General features: G+C 42.1%; 1 protein-coding gene across 2 annotated transcripts; it reads right to left on the reverse strand.

Annotated features, from left to right (window-relative positions):
* Positions 1–2,797: 2,797 nt before the first annotated feature.
* Positions 2,798–25,838, reverse strand: fam83b (family with sequence similarity 83 member B). Of its 2 annotated transcripts, XM_061788976.1 has the most exons (6): positions 25,525–25,838; positions 24,745–25,059; positions 20,375–20,848; positions 18,216–18,380; positions 13,966–14,090; positions 2,798–8,345 (listed from the first exon to the last, which is right to left on the reverse strand). In XM_061788976.1, exons 2-6 carry the CDS (start codon positions 24,814–24,816, stop codon positions 6,404–6,406), a joined length of 2,778 nt encoding a protein of 925 aa, XP_061644960.1. In that variant the 5' UTR covers positions 24,817–25,059; positions 25,525–25,838; the 3' UTR covers positions 2,798–6,403. The 2 variants fall into 2 exon arrangements, with proteins under 2 accessions (XP_061644960.1, XP_061644961.1); XM_061788977.1 differs by lacking the exons at positions 24,745–25,059; positions 25,525–25,838 and having other exon boundaries at positions 18,882–20,512.
* Positions 25,839–26,073: the final 235 nt, after the last annotated feature.

Below are 26,073 nucleotides of genomic sequence, written 5' to 3' on the forward strand. Positions count from 1 at the left end.
ATTAAACACAATTCTTCGCTACATCTACAAATGAAAATTAAAACTCTACCATGCAAAGAAAAAAACATATATCAACAACACTCAGAAACGCCGCTGGCTACTCTGGGCACTAGACATGTGTCTATAGAGTGGTTGAAAGATTTTTTTCATATATTTCTTTTCAATTCTGTTCAGTTCCCAAAACCCAAGGTGCTCCAAGGTAAGCAGTGCAACTTAATACTGTTAGCCTTTTAACTGAAATGCTAACATTATGTTGTTAATCTGAGGTTTAAGGCCTCTTTATACTCCCGCGGTTGCGCGGCCAACAACGCGCATTGGTCCATTTTAGTCACATGCTGTGATGACGTACCAGCGTGCCCATTGGTTCGACATACCATCTAGGTCGCCGCCTTCTCGATCGATTTTGCAGCATAATTAAACGTATCATCTGGTCATCTAGGTCCATTTTTTCTGTCGTGGTTGCCATTGTTGTTGCTTTTTTCTTTGTTACTGAAAGGAAAGGAAAAACGGCTACCAGAAATGGCAGGAAAAAAATGCAGAGGAAACTCCACCCTGTGGTGTCCTATCCAATACCAGCCGTAGCGACACCCCCGACATGGAGGAGAACTGCAGCACACTTTCAAAACAGCGAGCGTGGGTTGCGCTCGAGTATAAAGGAAAACCACGCGTGGGACAGCCGCAGTGACGTCAGCGCGGTTATTGCTGACGATGCTAGCTACATGCCCCCTATTACTTTTGAATGTTTTTTTAGTAAGTAGACAGCTAGCCAGCTTGAGAGGAACACAGTTGCTCCTGAATAAGCGATACAGAGGTTCCTTTTTTAACACTGTAATCTGTATGTATCATTTTTTATCTTTGTTTTGCTTTATTTCCTCGACCTTGAATCACTTTGATATGGTGGATATAACCTTCAAAGTAATATTACAGATGCCTCTGCATGTGTCTGACTGAAATGGTGAACACCATATTTCCCTAGGAAAATGCAAGAGGAAATTGTATAGCACTTTACTGTAGGTATCCCTAAGGTCCCGAAGTCACCATAGAATACGAAGTATTAGCTTTCAATAGATGTGCAGTTTTAAAAATGACTTATGCAATGCCAACTCTGAAGCAATGTTTGTTTGTTAGTTTTTTTTCTCAGTGAAATTTTAAGGACTTCATCAAAATGGAATCTCATGTGGCTTATCTCATACTTTGCATAAATGTGTGCCTCACATTATGATAAGAAACTCTCATTATCAATAACCTGGAATACTGTTATCATTAGATTTGATATAATCAGTATGACTTCTCTGTCCATTGAAGTTTCACTGAGTCTCTCAGATGGAATAACCAGTGTACAATACGCTGAAACATGGTCCAATCATGCAGCAGCACTCACAATCTCTCTTCTGTCTGTAAATCAGTAATATTTTTTACACTTTTTAATAACTAACTTAGCATTAGACATTTTGGGGGGAATTACTGTATATATCATGTTTAATGTGTGATTGATGTAATTTAGGTATTATAACCTACTTTATATAATGTAGCCTTTTAGAGCAAAAACCAGTGCAAACCGACAGCTTAGAAGCAGCCATCGGATAAATGCAGAAGGTTGTGTTAGGAAGCCATCGTTACTCAAAAAAAGTCATCTTTTTAGAGTGACGCATTACCGGTATCAGTGTTCTTTTACAACCCGGAGGTGGGTGTGATGTCATTATGAAAAGATCAAAACCTCATTCCAACTATGAAGTGTGGTGGAGGGGGCTTGTGGTTTTGGGACTGCTTAGCTGGCTCAGTGCTCAGTGGTGATGCAACAGGACAATGACTCAAAGGACAGAAGTAATTTAACAACTAAATGGCTTGAACAGAAGAAAACATGCCTTTTGGAGTGCCCCAGTCAAAGTCCTGAACTCAACCAGATTGGTGTGGTGAGGCATGACTAGCAATGGTCCAAAATTACTCCTGATCCACTGTGCAGGTCTGATCTGAAACTTCCTGTATACGTAAATGTTTGGTTGAGGCTATTGCTGCCAAATGAGGCTCAACCAATTGGTTCATGTTTTCCACCCTGCACTGTGGTGTATAAATGTTGTATTGAGTAATAACATTGACATATCATTGTGTGTTTTTGGTTTAAGAAAACTGTTTTTTTCTATTGCTGTGACTTAATGTAGATCAGATTACAATTTATGACCAATTTATGCAAAAAAACAGGAAGGGTTTACATACTTTCTCTTGCAACTGTATATGACATTTGCATACACTTCATCTCTCACCGGCTCAGACGTGTAATATATAGTGTGAATATAGGATACCAAGTACTTTTACTTAAGTAGGGCGGCATGGCTCAAGTGAAAGACGAGTGATTGTCCCCCAACCCGAAGGTTGTTGGTTTGATCCTGAGCTCTTGTGATCCACCAGTTGCTCCTGATACTGTTACATTAGTAGGTGAATGAGGAGACAATGTTAAAGCGCCTTGGGTACCTTGGAGGTAGAAAAGCACTATACTGTGTTATGCTAAATTTTTCACTTTAAATTGACATTGTCGTTACACTTTACGTTTCCTTGAGCATAGAATGCAGTCCAGAATGGTGACTGGAATGTATGCATGGAAAGTACATCCATCCATCCATTTTCTATGCAACTTGTTTTGTTCAGGATTGTGGGGAGCTGGAGCCTAGCCCAGCTGACTTCCTGAAAAAGGCACCCTGGATTGGATGTAAAGTACATGTGTATTTTATTTCCACTTACCATGTCCACATGATCTATTCTCGGAATCCACCAACGATGAAACACAACCGTTGCTACAACAAACCTGACATGGTCTTTAATATATGCAATTTGTTAGTATCCAATCATACATTGTATAAAACATTTCTCTTGCAATTCAATGCAAAACAGTAGACAAACATATTAATAAAACCTATTTTTCAAATACTGCAACCCTGATACCTAGACAAGAGCAATGTGGATGGTGACTGACCTTTCATTATTGCATTTGGTCTTGATCTTGAGTCCTTTGGTATGTTTATAAAGCTGCACTTATTGCGATAAAGTCAAGAAATCTTGACACAACCCCCACTTAATGGCTGTGCAGCAGTGGTTGATTTGACCTCTGTCTTACTTGCATAAGGTTGCTTGGACGTCGTAATTCAGGTTTGCGTGTTTTGTGGACAGGTAACTGCTATATTTTCATATCAAATATATTTGAGCAGATAAATGTGCAGTACAGTGCAAAAGTACACAATAAAAATGGTCCTAATGTAAACAGTTGGCTGGAAGCATCTCCAATATAAACAAAGTAGTAAGGACCCACTGTACAAACAAAAACTAAAGGTTATCTTGCCAAAACACCCAACATGTCATGTGATATACAGTACCGTGTCTGTGTTAATATGTACACACTGTGCCACAATTACTTTTATATGGAGTCTTTGGCATTATGTTGACATTGATATAGTACTGGTGAACTTTGACCTATACACTATCCGGCCATTCATTTTCTGTACCGTTTATCCTCACTCGGGTCGTGGGCGTGCTGGAGCCTATCCCAGTTATCAGTTATCTCACATTCATGCGGCACGGTGTCGACAGGTTAACGCATCTGCCTCACAGTTCTGAGGACCGGGGTTCAATCCCGGCCCCGCCTGTGTGGCGTTTGCATGTTCTCCGCATGCCTGTGTGGGTTTTCTCCGGGCACTCCGGTTTCCTCCCACATCCGAAAAACATCCATGGTAGGTTAATTGAAGTCTCTAAATTGCTCGTAGGTGTGAATGTAAGTGCGAATGGTTGTTTGTTTATGTGTGCCCTGCGATTGGCCGGCAACCAGTTCAGGGTGTACCCTGCCTCCTGCCCGAAGATAGCTGGGATAGGTTCCAGCACGCCCGGGACCCTTGTGAGGATAAGCGGCTTGGAAAATGGATGGATGGATTCACACCTACGGGCAATGTAGAGTCTTCAATCAACCTACCACGCATATTGTGGGGATGTGGGAGGAAACCCACGCAGGCACGGACGGGGAGAACATGTAAACTTCACACAGGCGTGTCCGGGATTTGAACCCCAGTCCTCTGAACTGGGAGGCAGATGTGCTAACCAGTCGTCTACCGTGCTGCCCCTATACAATACTAAATAAATAAATTCAATGTGTTATCATGTGATCGTATTTTACAGTTCTTTGTGGGGGTATCTTATTTTATAGTATGCATTAGGGCTGCACAATTATTTGAATTTTAATCGTGATCGCCATTTTGGCTGGCACGATTAAATTTAACTACACTGTTGCAAATGAAAAGTGCTTCTTCATTTGCAGCAGTGCCAGCAACCTAGTCAGCTAGCCACCAGGGGGCGAACGTATGATTAATGCTTCATTAAGGCACTGCGCTCCATGGCCAAATACAAAATAAAAGCTTAAAATGGCATTAATGTCCAATGCAGTAATATATGAAGCTTTTACTTTGAAGTTGGCCCTCTCAGCACGTTGGCGGAGAGGCGGTGTGTTAAGGTAAGATACTATTAACAATCGTAGGCTGCCTTGACTTCCACTTTTCGGCTGGCCTGACCGCAGTAAAAAGAACACTACAAGTAAATAGAGAGGGAAATCACAACTGTCAACTTCTTTGCAATTGCACGTGCACGAGTGACCAACGGTCAAGCAGAACAACTGAGATATACTGTCCTTGACAATTCACTATATTGACGGGGATTTTCAAATGAACGGTCTATGGTTGCAGCCTAATGTTTTTGCTTTTTATGCATTAACTGTATTTGCTTCCATGAAGTTTTGATTTGTGATTGCACTTTGTAAAAGCATATTTATCCGCTTAGCCCTTGGTAAAGTTAAATTTTTTTGTGTACATTTATTTTGTATTATTATCTACCATTTATTCTGACTTAAATATTCATTTTACACTGAAAACTTTAACATATTGTTTGTTGAAAAGTAGTGCAATGAAAATAAAGATTTTTACAAGACAATTTAGAGACTTCAATGAACGTAACATGCATGGTTTTGGAATACGGGAGGAAACCGGACTACCCAGAGAAAACCCACACAACCACTGGGAAAACATGCAAACTGCATTATTAGGACTCCTTCTATTCTAGGCAGAAGACACCCTGCTACAGTATGATTGGTTCCATCGTGGAACAGCAGGCTAGGCAGACGTAAAGAGATGACCATTCCAAATATGTGCCACATTTGTAGAAAATAAAAACAATCAAGTGGGTTATGGTTAGGTTTTGGGCTATTTTTGAGTTTAGGGTAGGTGAGATGGGTTAGGTTTAGAGTGGGTTATGGTCAATGGGACTCATAATAATGCCGCCACACTGAAGTCACACACTTCTTTTCCTAGAAGCAGTAGGGCGTTCTCTACCGAAATACAGGGAGCAGCCCCAGGCCATGAGAGGTCAGACCCAACACCAAGCAGTCATCCAGCCCGGCCTCGGGTGCATGTAAGTGAGACCCTCTTCCCCCCCTGTTACTATGACTGCCAGGTCCCCGACTAGCAGTCATTGGGCCTACCCCGTGTATCAGTGCCCCCCCCCCCTCCCCCGAGTGGTGTGGTGCATTAAAATCTGGAGAGGTCAGTGAGGGGGTGGGGGCAGGGCTGCCAGGCACTACTGCCTAACAGCCAAACCCCCCCCCATTAGGCCCGACAACCACCGACGAAGAGGGCCATCCCAACCAGTACCCGCAGCACCAACCCAGGCACACCCCCCAGCCCCCACACAACCCGCCAGCACCCACTACCCGCCCTTGAGCGTGGGAGATGGACCCCCCCCCCACCAAACCAGGCAAGGAAAAGAACCCCATAGCAGGCCCCACAGCCCGCAGGGGACCGCCCGGCTCTCCCACGGGAAGATGAAGAGGCGACCGCAGCGGGACGCAAGGAACGGAGAGAAGAGGAGGAAGCAGGCCCGAGGAGCGACAAAGGGGCCTCACCGCCCCCACCAGTAATCAGAGCCGTGGACCCAGGCGGGTGCCTTCCGGCACCGCACCAGCACCCACGGAACATGGGCGTGTCACCATCACACCACCTTACTCCCCAGGAGGTCACGCCAGTGGTTCCCCCCACACCCGAGATCAGGAAGGAGTAAAAAATAGTCCCGCCCCCGCAGACTCCGGAACAGCAAACACAGGGACAAGAGGAGAAGATCCCCACAGCATGCATGTGTCTTTTCACCATGCAAACTGATCTAAAATGTGTGAAAAGAAAAAGAAATAAATAGAATAATAATAAAACAACAACAACCTTGACAACAAAGAATATAAAATTCCATTGTTTACTTTCACACTTATGAAAATAGTCTCGGTATTGTCAAATGTCAGATGGCACCCTACTCAGGCAAAGGAATCAAGAGTCTAGATTTAGCATGTTGAGGGAAGGTGACCAGCTAACTACATGAATGTGTAATACTACTTAGTCTTGTGAATGAGGTTGCCCACTCTATGAAAGAATTTCTCAAGCTTATTTTCATGGTGGCCTCTCCCTAGTCGGGCAAGGTTGTAGTCGGTAGGTGGGTTTTTGGGTTTCTCCATAGAGTTGTGTGGAGAGTATGAAGATTGTTTCTTTTGAATTGAACAAAAAGGCTCAAATCTGCTGTAAAGGCGATTGTCAGCTTTTCGGTCTTTACTCCAGCCCGGTATGTCAACGTCGGGGCTTGCCTTTTTGTCGCCAATGTCAAGCTTACTTTGTGATGTTGTTTCAGAAGAAGAAATCTGAGATGTGTATCGGTGGTCCTCAGGTCTGAATCTTGGTTTGGAATACTTTACATCGGCCATGAGGTTCTGATCATGCCCTTGGGATGAGTTGCTATGGTGATGTTTTACCCCACTCTCATCCTCAGCTTTAATAGTGTCTGTGCTGTCATCTGACGTCACACTTGGCGTTTCGACACCACTGACTCGATCTTCCTTCTTGTCTGGTATGTTCAAGAATGACTTTATCTTCTTGGTACTCTTCTTCAAAAAATTATGAGAGTCCATTCTGTTCGATTTAGTCGTCAAATCCATGCTGTCTACACCCAGGCTTGCAGCAGACAAAGTTCTAGAAGGAGTCTCCTGCCAAATGGAAGTGCAGGGGCTATTTGTGTCTGTCATTCTCTTGACATCATAATGAGAGACAGATCGCTGATCCTCATTGAGATTTGACCCATATCCACTATGCTTCATGTTGATTGCTGCAGAGCCTCTTTCTAATTGCATCCTAGCAAAAGCTCCGTAAGTAGCACCTGAGGAGTCCTGTGTGTATGCAGTGTTGGATCTTGGATCTGCCACACTGTGCCTTTTGTACCAACTGTCATTAAGCATGTCAGGGTTTGAAATGATATGCCCTCGTGTGACTCTACCTAAGCTGGCATATGGAGATGGGTATGAGTTTTTCCCACTGCTGTAATCATCCAAAAGCTGCAGGCTTTTCCTCTTTAACATGAATTCTTCATTGTTTAGTCTGTTGCTCTCTGGTGGTACTGTTGGTTTCCACTGCATTGAGGAATAGCGCAAAGGGTTGTGAAGTGCTGAGCGGCTACCAACAGAGGGCGTGTTGTTTATGTGTGAGTTTGCCTCGATTTGCTCCGTTATGGCGGACCTAAAAGCAAGAGAAGATCTCATTCTTCCCTGCATGAAGCTGTTAGGTGGCTCAAACTGGTCCAAGTAGTCAGACGGCTCGCCAGATGGCATGTCAGGGTTTTGGAGGTATGACTCGATCCTCAATGTACGCATGAATGACTTGGATGTTTTTTCCAGTGTTGGCATGTTTTGCTGCATGGAAAGAATTTGTTTGTCATTGCCATTGTATGATTGGCGAAGCTTTTGACTTCTGTACATCTGTGGCACTAAATAATTATTATCCATTAGGTAATTGTTTTTCCTGACTCCTGTTTCCCGGCAAATATTCCAGTTGCTTGCTCCGGCTCTGACATTCTGTGGTAGATGTCCATCATGTGTTTCCCCAGCGTAGCTGTGCCTTTTTAAGTAGTTAATTGACTCTGAAGACTGAAATTTGGACATGTGGTTCTGCAAACCAATGTCATGTTCAATCAAAGGAAAAAAGTGATTATCGTTGCAGTCTCTCGCGTACTGATTCCTCTCACAGGTCTTCCGATAGACAGAGTCCAACGTGTGCCTTAACTGGTCACGTCGATCAATCATTTGTGTGGAATGAGGAGAATATTTTGGCCAACCAAGCAGTGTTGTGTTGTGTCCACTAGAGAGGAGAGAATGATCTGGTTGGCACAGCTCGGCTGGCACAGTCGACCTCGCGTACAGTGTTCTAAACTCCTCATCGTAAGTCCTCACCAGATGGCCTGTGATAACCTGCACCATGCTCAAACTGATCTTCGCACATGACCAAGTGAATCTGCGAACAAACAAACCAAACATGGTTCAGTCGTCAATGTGAAGTAAACCTCTTGCAACAAAGTAAATGTTTTAAGTTTAATTTTAGGTTCAGTACTGCATCACTATTATTATTATTGTTATTATTTTTATTATTATTATTATTACAAACTTTGAGAAATGTTTTTGAATCTGCTGGATTGTTTGCCAGTAAATTTTATTTCTGCTTTAGATTTCTACTAATTATATATATATATAAGACTTTACACCGATCTTATCGGCCTAATCGGTATCAGCCGATAATTAATGACGTCCTTGACCGGCACCGCAAAAGATATCTACTCCGCGTTGCCATCGTGTACTGTATATTGGAATCCAAAAGCTGGTTTATTTTTAGCCTTGTCACGCGTCTTTTGATGTAGTACTGTAAATATCTGACAGCCAATATTTATTTTTAAAAAAACATGTCGGCTGCATGGGACAGACAACACTTCTGAGACAGAAAACATGTAATGCCTAGATCAGACTACAAGACAAATTTGGTCTTTCACGACATGTCAGACTACTTCAATAAAATCTTGTATTCCGATACCACCGCATCCCGTCTTTTGCGATCACCGGGCTTTATCTTGTCAACTCAAACGCGACCGGATACACTCATTACCACGGTCACGACAAAAGCAATCGATCACGTCGTGTGTATTATAAGAACAAAATGGGGGGAAACGTGTGCTGGTGGTCGCTGGTGTTGGGAGAGGACTTTAATTCAAGGCTTGCTTGAGGTATGTTCACGTACTTTTAATATGATACGGCTCGCAAGCAGCCAACAAAACGTAATGTAGCCTAGCAAGCTAGTGCTAGCACTAACTGTTGTACCGGCGTTCTGTCGAATCATGCTCTAAAGTTTTGGTGTGTGTGAAGTAATTTAATTACAATAAAGTAATTTAATTACAGTAAGTTTGCACCCATTATTTATGTCATGTTGTAATGTTGGTTTGACCTGACTGATTAGAATAAATGACCTGACAAGATATTTTTGAAGATACGCAGAAAACAGTACACAAGTATATACAGTAAATGAACAAGTCATTTAAATAGACACATTGCTCCATCGGTTATCGTTTTTTTTTAATTCGCTGATTGGTGATCGACCCCAAAAATCCTGATTGTGTAAAGCTTAATATATGTATTATTGAAGAGACAAACTTAAACTGATACAACAATTTAACTAATGCACTCAAATTTTGGACAATACAAATGCATTTTATGTTAAAACATATATAAAAGAACATACTGCTCTAATTAATAAAAACCCTAATAATTAATGTCAGGTATGTGTTAATTCAGTATATAATTCAGTATCTAAGCATATATCGGCTATATATACTACAGTATGGCAAGACTATGACTACTACAGTACATTTAAATACATATACAGGTAGACCACACAATACACATCTATGTTCAACTGACAATAGTTAAATTTCTTCTATAAACTCTGCAAACAAGAAATCAGAGAGCAAAAAAAAAAAAAAACGTGGGCTGCTTTTCACACGTCCATGTTTCATGTTAAGCAATGTTGATATTTTAAACAAAGCTAGATATCACAGCAGCTGTGTGAACCTATTAGTTTTTGTTTGACAGCTGAACTGTGTCAATTTGTTTTGTTTTTTTAGAAATAAGGAATATACATAGCAATTGTATTTACCATAATTTCTCGTGTACCGCGACCCTTGTGAGGATCAAGCAGTACAGAAAATGGATGGATAATGTGCACCCATGTATAATACGCACCCCTAAAGTTGACCTCAAAATTCTGGAAAACCCTTCTACCTATGTGTAATGCATTTTTACAGTGCATCATTTTGTTTCTACCCATATGATCAAAGCATGAAGTATTACCTGTATTTTGTTAGGTTTGTCAAATAATTATTCTGAAGCTAAGCACTTTATTTGAACACGTAATAATTTCTATTTACTTGCTTTCATTTTGAAATTTACACCTCTGCTTGTATTTAGTAAATTTTAAAACACACAGCGGTGCTCATATGTTTGATTACCCAGACAGAATTTGTAAGATGGGTACAATTCTCGAAAAAAAAAAAACCATGAAGGGCCAGGTGAAACACGTTTAATTAAATGGGATTCACATTAAACTGTCAAGCATTTCGGAGAAGCATTATCATTCAATAAAACAGAACCATAAATAAATTAATGATGGTTGTTGTTCAGTTATCAGTTGTACTTAAAAAACATTTCACAAATTCTGCCAGGGTATGTAAACCTATGAGCACAACCGTACACATATGCAGTATAACCTGTCATACTGGAATGAACCCTTTTCATAACCTCTAGGTGGTGGTGGCATATTGGAATTAAAGTGTACAACTTTTCCATAACCTCTAGATGGCATCATACATTCATAAAATGTGAAAGTTTTTTTTCCATTTTCACCTGTACCTATGTATAATGTGCACTATTGACTTTTGACAATTTTTGGGGGGGTGGGGGAAATGCGCATTATACACGAGAAATTACGGCCTAATATTATTTTGACTTAATAAAAATAGATATAATTTCAAGTTCCATGTTTTACCAGCTATGATTTTGCTACTTTTACTGGTGTTTTAGGGTTTTGCCATGGTATCGTTTCAGTATTGAGGTATCCTGACTACAACCCCAATTCCAATGAAGTTGGGACGTTGTGTTAAACATAAAAAAAACAGAATACAATGATTTGCAAATCACGTTCAACCTATGTTTAATTGAATACACTACAAAGACAAGGTATTTATTGTTCAAACTGATAAACTTTATTGTTTTTAGCAAATAATCATTAACTTCAAATTTTATGGGTGTAACACGTTCCAAAAAAGCTGGGACAGGTGGCAAAGTGAGAAAGTTGAGGAATGCTCATCAAACACCTGTTTGGAACATCCCACAGGTGAACAGGCTAATTGGGAACAGGTGGGTGCCATGATTGGGTATAAAAGGAGCTTCCCTGAATTGCTCAGTCAAGCAAAGATGGGGTGAGGTTCACCTCTTTGTGAACAAGTGTGTGAGAAAGTAGTCGACAATGTTCCTCAACGTACAACTGCAAGGAATTTAGGGATTTCATCATCTACGGTCCATGATATCATCAAAAGGTTCAGAGAATCTAGAGAAATCACTGCATGTAAGCACCAAGGCCGAAAACCAACATTGAATGCCCGTGACCTTCGCTCCCTCAGGCGGCACTGCATCAAAAACCGACATCAATGTGTAAAGGATATCACCACATGGGCTCAGGAACACTTCAGAAAACCAATGTCAGTAAATACAATTCGGCGCTACAGCCTTAAGTGCAACTTGAAACTCTATTATGCAAAGCAAAAGCAATTTATCAACAACACCAGAAACGCCGCCGGCTTCTCTGGGCCCAAGCTCATCTAAGATGGACTGATGCAAAGTGGAAAAGTGTTCTGTGGTCCAACAAGTCCACATTTCAAATTGTTTTTGGAAATTGTGGACGTCGTTTCCTCCGGGCCAAAGAGGAAACAAACCACCCGGACTGTTATGGACGCAAAGTTCAAAAGCCAGCATCTGTGATGGTATCGGGCTGTGTTAGTGCCAATGGCATGGATAACTTACACATCTGTGAAGGCACCATTAATGCTGAAAGGTACATACAGGTTTTGGAGAAACATATGCTGCCATCCAAGCAATGTCTTTTTCATGGACGCCCCTGCTTATTTCAGCAAGACAACGCCAAATCACATTCGGCATGTGTTACAACAGCGTGGCTTCATAGTAAAAGAGTGCGGGTACAAGACCGGCCTGCCTGCAGTCCAGACTTGTCTCCCATTGAAAATGTGTGGCGCATTATGAAGCTTAAAATACGACAACTGAGACCCCGGACTGTTGAACAGCTGAAGCTGTACATCAAGCAAGAATGGGAAAGAATTCCACCTACAAAGCTTCAACAATTAGTGTCCTCAGTTCCCAAACGTTTATTGAATGTTGTTAAAAGAAAATGTGATGTAACACAGCGATAAACATGACACTGTCCCAGCTTTTTTGGAACGTGTTGCAGCCATAAAATTCTAAGGTCATGATTATTTGCTAAAAACAATCAAGTTTATCAGTTTGAACATTAAATACCTTGTTTTTGTAGTGTATTCAATTAAATATAGGTTGAACATGATTTGCAAATCATTGTATTCTGTTTTTATTTATGTTTAACACAACGTGCCAACTTCATTGGAATTGGGGTTGTACTAATGTGTAGTGTTATTAATATCCATCCATTTACTGTTCCGCTTATTCTCACTAGGGCCGCCTAGAATTATACTGTTTGTTAAATTATTTCTAATATAGATTTTAAATATTGTAAAGGCGACATTTCTGTTTCTGATGTTGTCTTGGGTTGTGCAGGAGTTCCTAATGAAAAACATTTTGTCAAACATCCATGCTAGTCAACAAAAGAAAAACTAAAGTAATCTTTAGACTTTACACCGATCTGATCGGTTTGATTGGTATCTGCCAATAATTAGCATTTTATGCTGATCGGCCGATCGGCTTTCATGTCATAATTCACCGAGCCGATCAATGACGTTATCGATCTGCTCCGCAAAAGACATTTACTCCGCATCGCCGTCACGTATGAATCCAAAAGCTAGTTTATTTTTAGCCATGTCACGTATCTTGTGGCCTAGTACTGTAACTATCTGATGGCCAATATAGTTGTTTTCAATATTGTCAGTGAAAAAACATGTCGTCGGTGTGGGACTATTTTGCGGTGTCTCAGACAAACAACACATAAGTTATTTGCAGTCTGTGCACAACTGAAGTACGTTGTGGGCTATGTCATCTAAATGCTTCAACACAAACAAATGTGATCGAGCACCTGAAGAAAGTACACAAGGAGGAGCATGCCGCGTTCAAGCAACGCAGCGTGGGTGAAAAAAAAAAAAAAAAAAAAGGAAAAGCCAAACGGACGAAAACTCTGGACGACACCCGTCCATATAGCCAGGACAGTGAGAAAGTTAGAGTATGTCAGTAACAGTATTTGTTAAGGTCATTTAATTGCAAAAAGTAATTTTATTACATTAAGTTAGCATCCATTATTTCTGTCATGTAATGTTGATTTGACCTAAACTTATGTCAGTGGCCAATCCTTGAATGCCCCCTAGAGGTCATTGATGTTTTAAAATCTGTTTTAAACATGTTTTAAGTCTAAAATGCTAGAGAATCATTTTCAAGATATGTACTCAGTATACAGTACAAAAGTATATACAATAAATGAACAAGTCACGTAAATAGACATGTTGCTCAATCTTGTGATTGGATCGGTGATCGGTTATCGTTTTTTTAAACTTGTTGTTCGGTGATTGGCCCCAAAAATCCTGTTCATATAAAGCCTAGTAATCTTTGCTCATTTCATAATATTTAAAGGACATGATGTTTAACACTGCCAAGGACATTCTGAGAGATGTTATATAATCATGATGTAAACCATTCGGAAACATTTTAAATGAACTCAATATTGTTTGATCTTTTTATGTTTTATCAATTTTATTTCTGTTATTTACACTGAAAGCCATCAAAAAGCCTCTTTTACAGAACACAAAGCAGAATGTGTGACATGCAACAGTTGTATTCACCTGTAGGAGCCATAAATCACTGTATGACAGTCGAACAAGATAAATTTCTGCTCCATTGCTCCATGAAATTTAGTCCCTGACCGACACAGATAATCTTCACCTTTCACAGTGCGTACCCTCATGTTCTGGGAAAAAGAAAAGAAAGCAAGTCAGCTTGAGTCATCAACATTTAAATACATATTTTGAATCAATTTGTCAGTCACCAGCTACACAGCAAGTGAGCACACATTGTTTAATGTTGCCATGTGCACTTTATCAGCATTTGCAGTGTGTGTGTGTGAATGTACAGTATGTGTGTTTTGTAGCCTTGAGTAACTCTTGTGAGACTAAACAAGGGTACCATTGGTTGGTGACAACACTTTCTTCCTTACTTCTTCTATGTCAAAATAGACAAATCCTGATGGAAGAAAATATAGTAGGAACTGCTTATGTAAATTTGAAGCTCAATCAGACCTTTTATCTCTGCTACAGAAGAACCTCCAAAGTCGAATGCCACACGAGTGGTACAAAGAACTTCAAACCATCATCCTACTTGATGTAAGATGTGGGAGACTTCAGCTCTGTTAGCATCTAAAGGCCACAAGTATGTTTTTCTTTTTCTATAGCTTTTTTTGTGATGGCGCAACTGAAGGCTACAGTTGATAGTTGATAACCCGAGAACCAAAAATGGAGTTTAATTTGACAAAAGAAACTGGTTGGCTACTCAGTACAATAATAGAGTACTGTACCATTAACGGCGGCACGGTGGCTTTACACCGATCTTATCGGCCTGATCGGTATCAGCCGATAATTAATGACGTCCTTGACCGGCACCGCAAAAGATATCTACTCCGCGTTGCCATCGTGTACTGTATATTGGAATCCAAAAGCTGGTTTATTTTTAGCCTTGTTGGGGTTGTAGTCAGGATACCTCAATATTTATATAGAGGCTTTCAAGGGACTTTAACCATTATTTATTTATTGTTATGTATTCCTTCAATTCAGTTTTATTATACAGTGGTTAACTTGTTTGTACATTTAGTATGCGAGTTATGAGCGTTAGGTAAAACAGTAGCTGCAGAGTTAATAGAGGGTTGATTATGGCATGGAAAAAAATCAATCATTATCCATTATTTCCATCCATCCATTTTCTGAGCCGCTTATCCTCACAAGGGTCGCGGGAGCACTCAAGCCTATCCCAGCTATCATCGGGCAGGAGGCGGGGTACACCCTGAACTGGTTGCCAGCCAATCGCAGGGCACATTCACATTCACAACTACGGGCAATTTAGAGTCTTCAATTAACCTACCATGCATATTTTTGGGATGTGGGAGGAAACCGGAGTGCCCGGAGAAAACCCACGCAGGCACGGGGAGAACATACAAACTCCACACAGTCGGGGCCGGGGATTGAACCCCGGTCCTCAGAACTGTGAGGCAGACGGTCTAACCAGACGTTCACCATGCCGCCCATTATTTCCTTGCTGGGAAAATAGTTTTTAAATTAAAACAACTGTGAAGCCAACCAGCATCAAAGAAAGGATTGTGTTCCATTACTACATGTGAAAATAATCTTGGTGTGCTTCATGTTCTATGTGGCCAGTGACTGACATTGTTTTCTTTTTTCACAGGGCTTCAAATCCCTCACAGACACTGTTTGTGGCATGAAGGGGTTGTGACCATACGAAAATGTTTCAAGTCTCCAAAAAGCACATGGGTAAATATGTTTAAGATCAACGTTAAACTTTTATTTGGCTCTGACAATGTATGTTGAGAAAAAACAACAACATAATCGTGAAAAGTGTGCCAGGAGGCTGTGGATGTTTTGTTTAGCGTGAGCTGGGTGTACAATTTGAGTAGCAGAAAGTAAAAACAATAAAAGGGTTTTAAAATTTTTTAATTTTGGCACCAATTCAGGCCTTGAAAGATGAAGAATGGTAGGGAGAGGAATTTTACTTTTCAGCACAACAATGGCTCTAAGCAAACAATATAACTTATCATCAACAACAAAATGCATTCATGAAAAAATTAATCACATTAAAATGACCTGAATAGGACTGTACACAAGAGATGCCCTCACAACCTGCTGGATTTGGAGCCACAATATATTAGAGCAAGTGTTGTCCATTTATACTAGTAGCTACAATTTTAAGTTCATTTTTGTTTCCTCATTAATGGACACACAGCACCCCATATTGACAGAAAAAAAACGGAATTGTGGAAATTTTTGCAGATTTATTAAAAAAGAAAAACTGAAATATCACATAGCCATAAGTACCGTATTTTCACGACCATAAGGCGCACTTAAAAGTCTTAAATTTCCTCCAAAATGGACAGGGTGCCTTATGTGTGCACCGAGTTGTGTGATGAGCGCTCCGCTTGACTTTTTTTTTTTTTTTTGACCACTTGACTGACTGGGAGCATTTCCTGCTGACACGCTGCTTATACAGAGGAAAAGCGTTTCGCAAGTGGAGGAAGCAGGAAAACGAGCTTCGCCCAGTCAAGAAGACGAAACTGAGTTTCTGCGGGAAAAGAAAAAATGCGGAAACAAGGCAAGGTGGCCCGAGTTGGAAGACCAACTCAAGCAATGGATTAATGGCCAAAGAACAGCCGGGAGAAGCGTCTCAAGTCACCATTCGACTGAATGCAATAAGTCTGCCATGTGCAGCAAGTGAGCCAAAGGAAGCTTGCCATCATTCTTGGAGGCTTGACGAAGGAACTCCAACCACTGGACATCGGTATAAACAGTGTGTTCAAAGTGAAGTTGCGAGCGGCGTGGAAGCGATGGATGACAGATGGCAAACACAGTTTTACTAAGACTAGGAGGCAGCGCCGGGCGAGTTACGCCACAATTTGTGAATGGATTGTGGATGCTTTGGCTAACGTGTCTGCTTGCACTGTTGTTCGAGCTTTCGTAAAAGCATATGTTTTACCATGCTTGCGCCCAATAATACGGTGCGCCTTATGTATGTGTTAAATACAGAAATAGACCCCGTAACTGAGACTGCGCCTTGTAATGCGGTGCGCCTTATGGTCATGAAAACACGGTATTCAGACCCTTTGCTGTGACACTCATATTTAACTTGGGTGCTGTCCATTTCTTCTGATCATCCTTGAGCTAGTTCTACACCTTCATTGGAGTACAGCTGTGTTTGATTATACTGATTGGACTTGATTGGGAAAGCTACACACCTGTCTATATAAGAACTTACAGCTCACTGTGCATGTCAGAGCAAATGAGAATCACAAGTTCAAAGGAACTGCCTGAAGAGCTCAGAGACAGAATTGTGGCAAGACACAGATTTGGCCAAGGTTACAAAAAAAATTATTTTGCACTTAAGGTTCCTAAGAGCACAGTGGCCTCCATATTCCTTAAATGGAAGACGCTTGGAACGACCAGAACCCTTCCTAGAGGTGGCCGTCCGGCCAAACTGAGCAATCGGGGGAGAAGAGCCTTGGTGAGAGACGTAAAGAAGAACCCAAAGATCACTGTGGCTGAGCTCCAGAGATGCAGTCGGGAGATGGGAGAAAGTTCTAGAAAGGCAACCATCACTGCAGCCCTCCACCAGTCGGGCTTTATGGCAGAGTGGCCCGACGGAAGCCTCTCCTCAGTGCAAGACACATGAAAGCCTGCATGGAGTTTGCTAAAAAAAACACCTGAAGGACTCCAAGATGGTGAGAAATAAGATTTGTCCGATGAGACCAAGATAGAACTTTTTGGCCTTAATTCTAAGCGGTATGTGCGGAGAAAACCAGGCAGGTGTGTGTGTGTGTGTGTGTGTGTGTATAAATACATATATTTTCCACTTAGGACCGTGGTCCCCAACCACCGATGATTAGCGTCCGATCGGGATGCTCCGTCTACCCCACTATGACCCACCCCCCCTCAGGACACACATACACACACACACACACACACACACAGACGATTAGCTTCTGACTCAATCACCATCGTCCTCCACCCTGACCACTGGCCAATTATCTTCCAATCCGAAAGGTCCGTCAGGTTGGGGACCATTGTCTTTGGGCACTTAAAGATAATGACAAGGGCACTGGCCAAGAACAGAAGCAGAAAAAATTCACACACAGTGATGATAATGAGGAAAGAGAGAAGTAAGCACACACTGAGCTGATTCGCTGGATGTATGACAGACAAGGCCAAACAGATGAAAGTGTGACAAAGACCAGGTTTAACACCGAAACAGTAATCAACCGTGAGTATTCATAATCTGGAGTACATTTTAGGGGCATGATGTTACTAGAATTCCTTACCCGCAGTTGTTTAAGTTTTACATCTTGATTCTCAGCCGCTGTGAAGAAATGTTTCAAGTGGAAATCATCCAAAAGCACGTAGACAGGAACTCCCCGAATGGAGGCGTCGACAGTTTCTTTCAGTATATCGACATCAGTGAACATATCCATCACAATGGCGATGACCTGCAAGGATATAATGACTAAATAAATATTAGCACGCATTGGTATCAAAAGTGGGATCCTTACACAGGTCAGGTGTCCCATGTGTGATTGAGTGAGGTGCCTCCTGACTGTGCATAGTGGTCGTACTTCTCATAGCGACCATGCCCTATTAAATTTGTCTCCAATAGATATTATTTCCTGTGACTGTAACTCGGTTCATAGACACCATCGCACGTTTACAAACAATAAGACAACATCTGGGACTACTTGAACTCCACTGCTAACTACATGGAAGAGAAATAGCAGCACCTACCAAGTTCATAATCTAAGTTATGTGGAGAAAGCATTTAGCATCACAGTGTTCACTCCACTGCTTACTCCACAGTTATTTCAATTAAACTTGACATGTATTGTGTTGTAATATATAGATAGTATTTTATAAACAGTGCACAATGAATTCAGAGAATTGTTTCAAAATACATTAACATGTTTGAAGATAAAGACTGAAAACGCTGCAGTCACCATTTTTCATCCATCCATCCATCCATTTTCTGAGCCGCTTATCCTCACAAGGGTCACGGGAGTGCTGGAGCCTATCCCAGCTATCTTCGGGCAGGAGGCGGGGTACAGCCTGAACTGGTCGCCAGGCAATCGCAGGGCACATATAAACAAACAACCAGTTGCACTCACATTCACACCTACGGGCAATTTAGAGTCTTCAATCAACCTACCACACATGATTTTGTGGAAGTGGGAGGAAACCGGAGTGCCCAGAGAAAACCCACGCAGGCACAGGGAGAACATGCCAACTCCACACAGGCAGGGCCGGGAATTGAAGCCCGGTCCTCAGAACTGTGAGGCATACGCTCTAAGCAGTTGGTCACCGTGCCGCCCGATTTTTCATTTTTACTGATTTATATTTGTTTTGGGTGTGGCGAAAACAGCGCCGCACGACACATTTTTTAGTCTGCCCCTCCCACACTGTATAAGAACTTTATATCTTACATTTGCATCAGCAATTATCCAGAAAAACTGCAAAGTGCAGTTAGCTAGTAATACATCTTCCCTTTGGATAGGCTGTAGGTGTGGCTGCTTTACAGTACCTCGTTGTTGTGGGTGAGTGTACGCACAACATGCAGAGAAAGATGGAAGAGCGAGGGTGACGGGGGAATCTGACTTGACATTTATTTTCACAGCATACAGACTCATAATCACACCTATAGGCAATTTTGAGTCTTCAATTGAGTGAAGATTTATTTTTCCATGAATCGGAGTGTTTGGAGAAACACCACACCGTCAGGCCAGAGCCAAGATTTGAACTCAGGACAATAGAATAGACCACGAGGCAGACATTCTAACCACTACCCCCTACTTTCCACATCATTATGTATTTGTTTATTTAACAGTCACACATTATGCACATCTTTCATGTAAAATGTGTCAATGAACAATGTGTCATCGAAACACAAATCACACATTTAAATTAAGTAATTAAAATAAGTCATTTTAGCCTACATAGCTGTATAACTGTACCTCATTTATTTAGCTCTTTTGTGACTGAGAAGGGAGTGTGCTTGGACAGGGTGTCACTTATTTTACTCCCCTTGTAAACCAAATATTTTAACTTTAGACAGGAATCATGTATCCCATGTGACAATTGTTGCCCCTCTAATATAACTAACTGTAATGAAGAGGAGACAGAAGGACTAATTTCTTCTTCAAAAAGGGGTGTAGCAAGAACAATGCAACATAATACAAACTGGTGACCATTTGTGAGTTATTCTCATTATTTAAAAGAATTAATGTGGTAGTAGTAGCAGCATGTTCCCACACGCTCTTGACGAGAGAAGTTGTCAAACGGGATTGAGGCCATGAAAATATCAGCAGACACTCCCTGTCACTGCATGCTGGAGGTGTGAGTGCAGCGCTGCCCTCAGAGCCTCTGGACGAGCGCAACACACTTAATCTGAATGCGCTTATCATATCAATTAGTCCAACAGTGCATCTGGTTTTACCTGTCTTGCATCCCGGATGTGTTTTAAAATCACTTCTTTAATGGTGGGGCTGTTTTGTCTTGGGGGATGATAGAGGAGATCTATATTGGTCTGCCGATTTTCATGCATGACCTCAGGCCATCCCAGTTCCAAAGCGGGAGCATCCACATCCGAGTGGACAGGCCAATAGGTCCCAGACGATGATTGGCTGTCCGTCGGGCTACTGATTTCCTCTACGTGCGTCTGAGGTGGAAGCTCTTTGGCGTTTGACGTAATGAAGTCAAGCTCCTCCTCAGACAGGAAGCTTCCGATGCGTTCTTCCTTAAGGAACTCTGTGTAACTGTCTCTGCCCCCACTCAGCAGGCAATCAATGGCAAGACGATATGACTCCTTGTAGTGGGCTTGCATATAATCCCCTAATGCATGCTCTCCCCTTAAGGATGACAGCGAAGAAAATTGGGCTGAGTCCATTGTTTCAGTCATCCTTCCTTGGATCTGTTACATAAAAGAAAAAGAAAAAGGATCATGGAGAGTAAATGTAGTAATATATACAGTGTAAATTTATTAATAGGAAATGTAATTCCTGAAACCGCATGAATCATCACGTGGCATCAAGTTTTTTTTTTCCTTTCAAGTGATAAGGCTATTCATTTTTTCTTTTACATTTGGATTGACTATGCTATTTCTGAGCAAACGACAGGAGTTACTCGCTGCAACTATTCTGTTCGTGAGCCAACTGTAAATATAACCAGCCTGTAATCATGCTATAATTACAGCTTTCAGAAAACAACTAAACAATCTTGATGGTTTTAAAATTCCCAGGGAGCAAAACAGGAAATAAATGTGGACGTGTGGGACAAGTCGCTGACATCATCATGACCTCTCTGTTCATGTACTACTGTAACAATGACAACCAAACCCCATATTTAATGTCTGAGGTATTTTTTACTAGGTAACCAAGACCCTACATACTGTGTGAACATGTGTCATGAAATGTCATTAAATCGTTCCTAATTGGAGGATATGTGGAGGTAGCTTTTTCTGTCGGTTGAAAATGTGACTCACGGAAACTCCCTCATCATTAAAACACACGGAACTTGTTAACCCTCTTGGATCGAGTTCATGTTCAATCAATGAATGACATGACCATGCATAAACAGCAAAGCAGACTAGACCTACATGATTCAACAATGCTTTGATTCTTTGAATGTCAACAATGGAATTGAGTTGAAAACTTCTCCAGAGATTAAATGAGATGCACCTCAGAAGAGAGTCAATCAGGGCTGTTAAGCAAGGAAATTCTGTTTAACTCAAACAAATGTTTGAAAATGTCCAAAGCTCCGTCTTATGTTTGAAGCTCTGAATAATAAAAACATTTAATTATGCATCCATCCATTTTCTACACCCCTTATCCTCACTCGGATCGTGGGTATTCTGTAGCCTTTCCCAGCTGACTTTGGGCAAGAGGTTGGGGTACACCCTGAATTGGTCGTCAGCCAATCGCAGGGCACATATAGACAAACGATCATTCACTCTCACATTCACACTTACAGACAATTTTAAGTCTTCAAATAACCTACCTACCATTCATGCTCTTGGAATGTGGGAGGAAACCGGAGTACCCGGAGAAGACACACGGAGGCACGGGGAGAACATGCAAATGTCACACAGGAAGGCCAGAGCCCGAATTTGAACCCATGACCTCAGAACTGTGAGGCGGATCTGCTAACCAGTCATTCAGCATGCCCCCATGTCTATTTGTCTTCAAAAACAATGATCGTCAGTCTGAGTTTGGTCCGCATATCCGGCAGTAAGTCGGACTCGTTTCCGGTGAGGGTTGGACTCCGCCAAGGCTGCCCTTTGTCACCGATTCTGTTCATAACTTTTATGGACAGAATTTCTAGGCGCAGCCGAGGCGTAGAGGGGGTCCGGTTTGGTGGCCTCAGTATTGCATCTCTGCTTTATGCAGATGATGTGGTTCTGTTGGCTTCATCAAGCCGTGACCTCCAACTCTGAGTGGAGCAGTTCGCAGCTGAGTGTGAAGCGGCTGGGATGAGAATCAGCACCTCCAAATCTGAGACCATGGTCCTCAGTCGGAAAAGGTTGGCGTGCCCTCTCCAGGTCGGGGATGAGATCCTGCCCCAAGTGGAGGAGTTCAAGTATCTTGGGGTCTTGTTCACAAGTGAGGGAAGAATGGGACGGGAGATTGACAGGCCGATCGGTGCAGCGTCTGCAGTGATGCGGACTTTGTATTGATCCGTTGTGGTAAAGAAGGAGCTAAGCCGAAAGGCGAAGCTCTCGATTTACCGGTCGATCTACGTTCCTACCCTCACCTGTGGTCACAAGCTGTGGGTCGTGACAGAAAAAACAAGATCCCGGATACAAGCGGCCAAAATGAGTTTCGTCCACAGGGTGTCCGGGCTCTCCCTTAGCGATAGGGTGAGAAGCTCGGTCATCCGGGAGGATCTCAGAGTAGAGCCGCTGCTTCTCCACATCGAGAGAAGCCAGATGAGGTGGCTGGGGCATCTGATTTGGATGCCTCCCGGACGCCTCCTATGGTGAGATGTTCCGGGCACGTCCAACCGGGAGGAGACCCCGGGGACAACTCAGGACACGCTGGAGAGACTACGTCCTTCGGCTGGCCTGGGAACGCCTCGGGTTCCCCCCGGAAGAGCTGGATGAAGTGGCTGGGGAGAGGGAAGTCTGGACGTCCCTGCTAAAGCTACTGCCCCCGCGACCCGACCTCTGATAAGCGGTAGAAAATGGATGGATGGTTCGACGGTCTCTTTTTACACTTGTATGACAGTGAATAAAGGTTTTAGTTTGGTGACATTTTGACCCTGGAACAAACAATTCCACTTTACATTATTTCTTGAAGGAAATGGACCCCCTGTGATGTGATTTATTAAACAGAAGTAATTATAAAGTAGAAATATTTTTGATATGTTATTAAGGTGGCGGCACGGTGGACGACTGGTTAGAGCGTCTGCCTCACAGTTCTGAGGACCAGGGTTCAATCCCCGGCCCCGCCTGTGTGGAGTTGCCATGTTCTCCCCGTGCCTGTGTGGGTTTTCTCCGGGCACTACGGTTTCCTCCCACATCCCAAAAACATGCATTAATTGGAGACTCTAAATTACCCGTAGGCATGACTGTGAGTGCGAATGGTTGTTTGTTTATATGTGCCCTGCGATTGGCTGGCAACCGGTTCAGGGTGTACCCCGCCTCCTGCCCGATGATAGCTGGGATAGGCTCCAGCATGCCCGCAACCCTTGTGAGGAGAAGCGGCTCAGAAAATGGATGGATGGATGGATGGATGTTATTAATGTTACAAAGGCAGTCGGTAACCCAGAATTAATTTTTTTATTATTTATTTTTTTGTTTTGTTTTGTTTTTAAACTCTGGATATCTCTGTATAAGTGGGGACAACCATACACTAAAAAAACGTTTTGTGTTTGGGGTGGACGGTTTGTGAGGGCCCAATTGTTTTATGTTCTCTGAAGGGAGGCTCACTGGCCCAGCCCCATGGACAATTATGTGATGTCACAAATGGTGGGTGTGTGCTCGCTTTACGTCAGATGAACACGAAAAATTATTGGGAAAACCACGTTTGACATTAAAATTTATTTTTTTTAAGCTCAACCTCTCGCTATAACACAATCCTTTATTAATAGTACAGGTAATATTTTAAGTACCGTAACAGTAAAATATTCCAAACTTTCATCCACATTTATTTTAAAAAACACAAAAGTATTAACTTTTGGTTAGACTGGTTAGAGCGTCAGCCTCACAGTTCTGAGGACCCGGGTTCAATCCCCGGCCCCGCCTGTGTGGAGTTTGCATGTTCTCCCCGTGCCTGCGGGGGTTTTCTCCGGGCACTCCGGTCTCCTCCCACATCCCAAAAACATGCATTAATTGGAGACTCTAAATTACCCGTAGGCATGACTGTGAGTGCGAATGGTTGTTTGTTTCTATGTGCCCTGCGATTGGCTGGCAACCAGTTCAGGGTGTACCCCGCCTCCTGCCCGATGACAGCTGGGATAGGCTCCAGCACGCCTGCGACCCTAGTGAGGAGAAGCGGCTCAGAAAATGGATGGATGGATGGACTTTAATGGCAAATGTTGGGGCATAATAAATCACAATCTGTGATGTATTTAATAAAATAAAATAAATAAATACATAAAAAAGTCATCGCCCTTAAGAGGAATATATGTGATCAGGCTGAAAAGTATTGGGTGTGTAATACTGAGGTCAAGACCTTTTTCAAATGTCCAACAGACGAGAATTGTTTCAAAATACATTAACATGTTTGAAGATAAACAAGATAAATAGTTTATTTATTACTGTCACAGTACAAGCATTGCTCAGAGAATAATAACAAGACCATAACTTACATTTGAAGTGTGAAAATCCTGTTGACTGCTCCCAAACATATCCCAATGAGGTTTATATACAGGCATCTGCATAGTAATTGTATTCAATATTTGAGGAGGCTACTGTCCCCCAGCTGGAAGCCACAGAGGCAAGGAGGTGTCTGAACATGATAAGCAGTGGGCTGGCTGAGGGTGTTAGTTCCTGTTTTGACATGCAAATGGTCGGTCTGCTTGGAAACTTGCTCACAGGGAACTGTAAACCTGTTTGAGACTTTTAGACACTCCTTTTCATCCACTCTGCTTCTCTCCTCTCTTTTAGGAGCGAAGTTCAGCCCCCTGCAAAAATCACAATGATGACAGGTCACAGAAAGGCTTTGAAGAATACAGATCAGTGCTGTGAAGCTGCGAGAAAAGGGAGCACATGATGTATGAACAATTTTTAGCTTAAATTGCTTTGTATTTATTCACTGAGCAGAAGGTTGCAGTTTCGCAATCACTGTCTTGGATATAAAAAAGTTTGATTCCGTGCGTGGGAATGTAACTTCTTTTGTATTCTATGGGCGTTAACAGTTTTGTCGACTATATTTCTTGGATAACATGACGCAATAAAATCAAAACACAAAATACAATAATCTGTCCTTGCTCTTATTACTTTGGTAGGGTCAGCGCACAAAACCTCTTGTGTAATCTCTGCATTCCTGCATCAGGGGCGTGTGTGTGTGTGTGTGTGTGTGTGCGCGCGCGTGTATGCGTGTGCGTGCATGTGTGTGGAGGGAATGGGGGGGTTAAAGCTTGAATTACCCAAGACTGTAAGGAAGTACTCCCTTTAGGGCTCAATGCACCAAGATGAATGTCTGTTGCTTATTGACTCAAAAGCATGGTGAATATGCTTTAAATATTGCATGTTCCAATGGCCTCTCATGTTCCAGATGACAAAAGTCAAAAAGTCCCCACAAGGCTTCAATGTTCCTGCAGAACAAATGTTCCTGTTTGTTTCCTTGTTTGGTTCTCATCCAGTTTCTGTGAATCTCCACAATCAGACTTCACAATGAGAGGGGGGTCTTGAAAAATTGCAAAAAATACAATCTGAGCAAGTCATCTACATACAGGCATATCGTGTATTACTAACTGCTGTCTGTATAAAGTAGAAAATCAAGGCATGCATTGAATAATCAACATGAATTTGTTTGTCACTGACAAATTACAAATTACAATGGGCTGCATTGCGACAAACAATTTTGCTATATTTTGTTTGTCGTTCTTTAAAACATTTGTATTCAATGTTTTTCATTTTCGCGTAATAGAGATTGGAATGAGCAAATCTGTCAATAATCATGCGGTTGTGGGGGG

The sequence above is a fragment of the Phyllopteryx taeniolatus genome, chromosome 11 (assembly GCF_024500385.1).
Source record: "Phyllopteryx taeniolatus isolate TA_2022b chromosome 11, UOR_Ptae_1.2, whole genome shotgun sequence".
Lineage (NCBI taxonomy): Eukaryota > Metazoa > Chordata > Actinopteri > Syngnathiformes > Syngnathidae > Phyllopteryx > Phyllopteryx taeniolatus.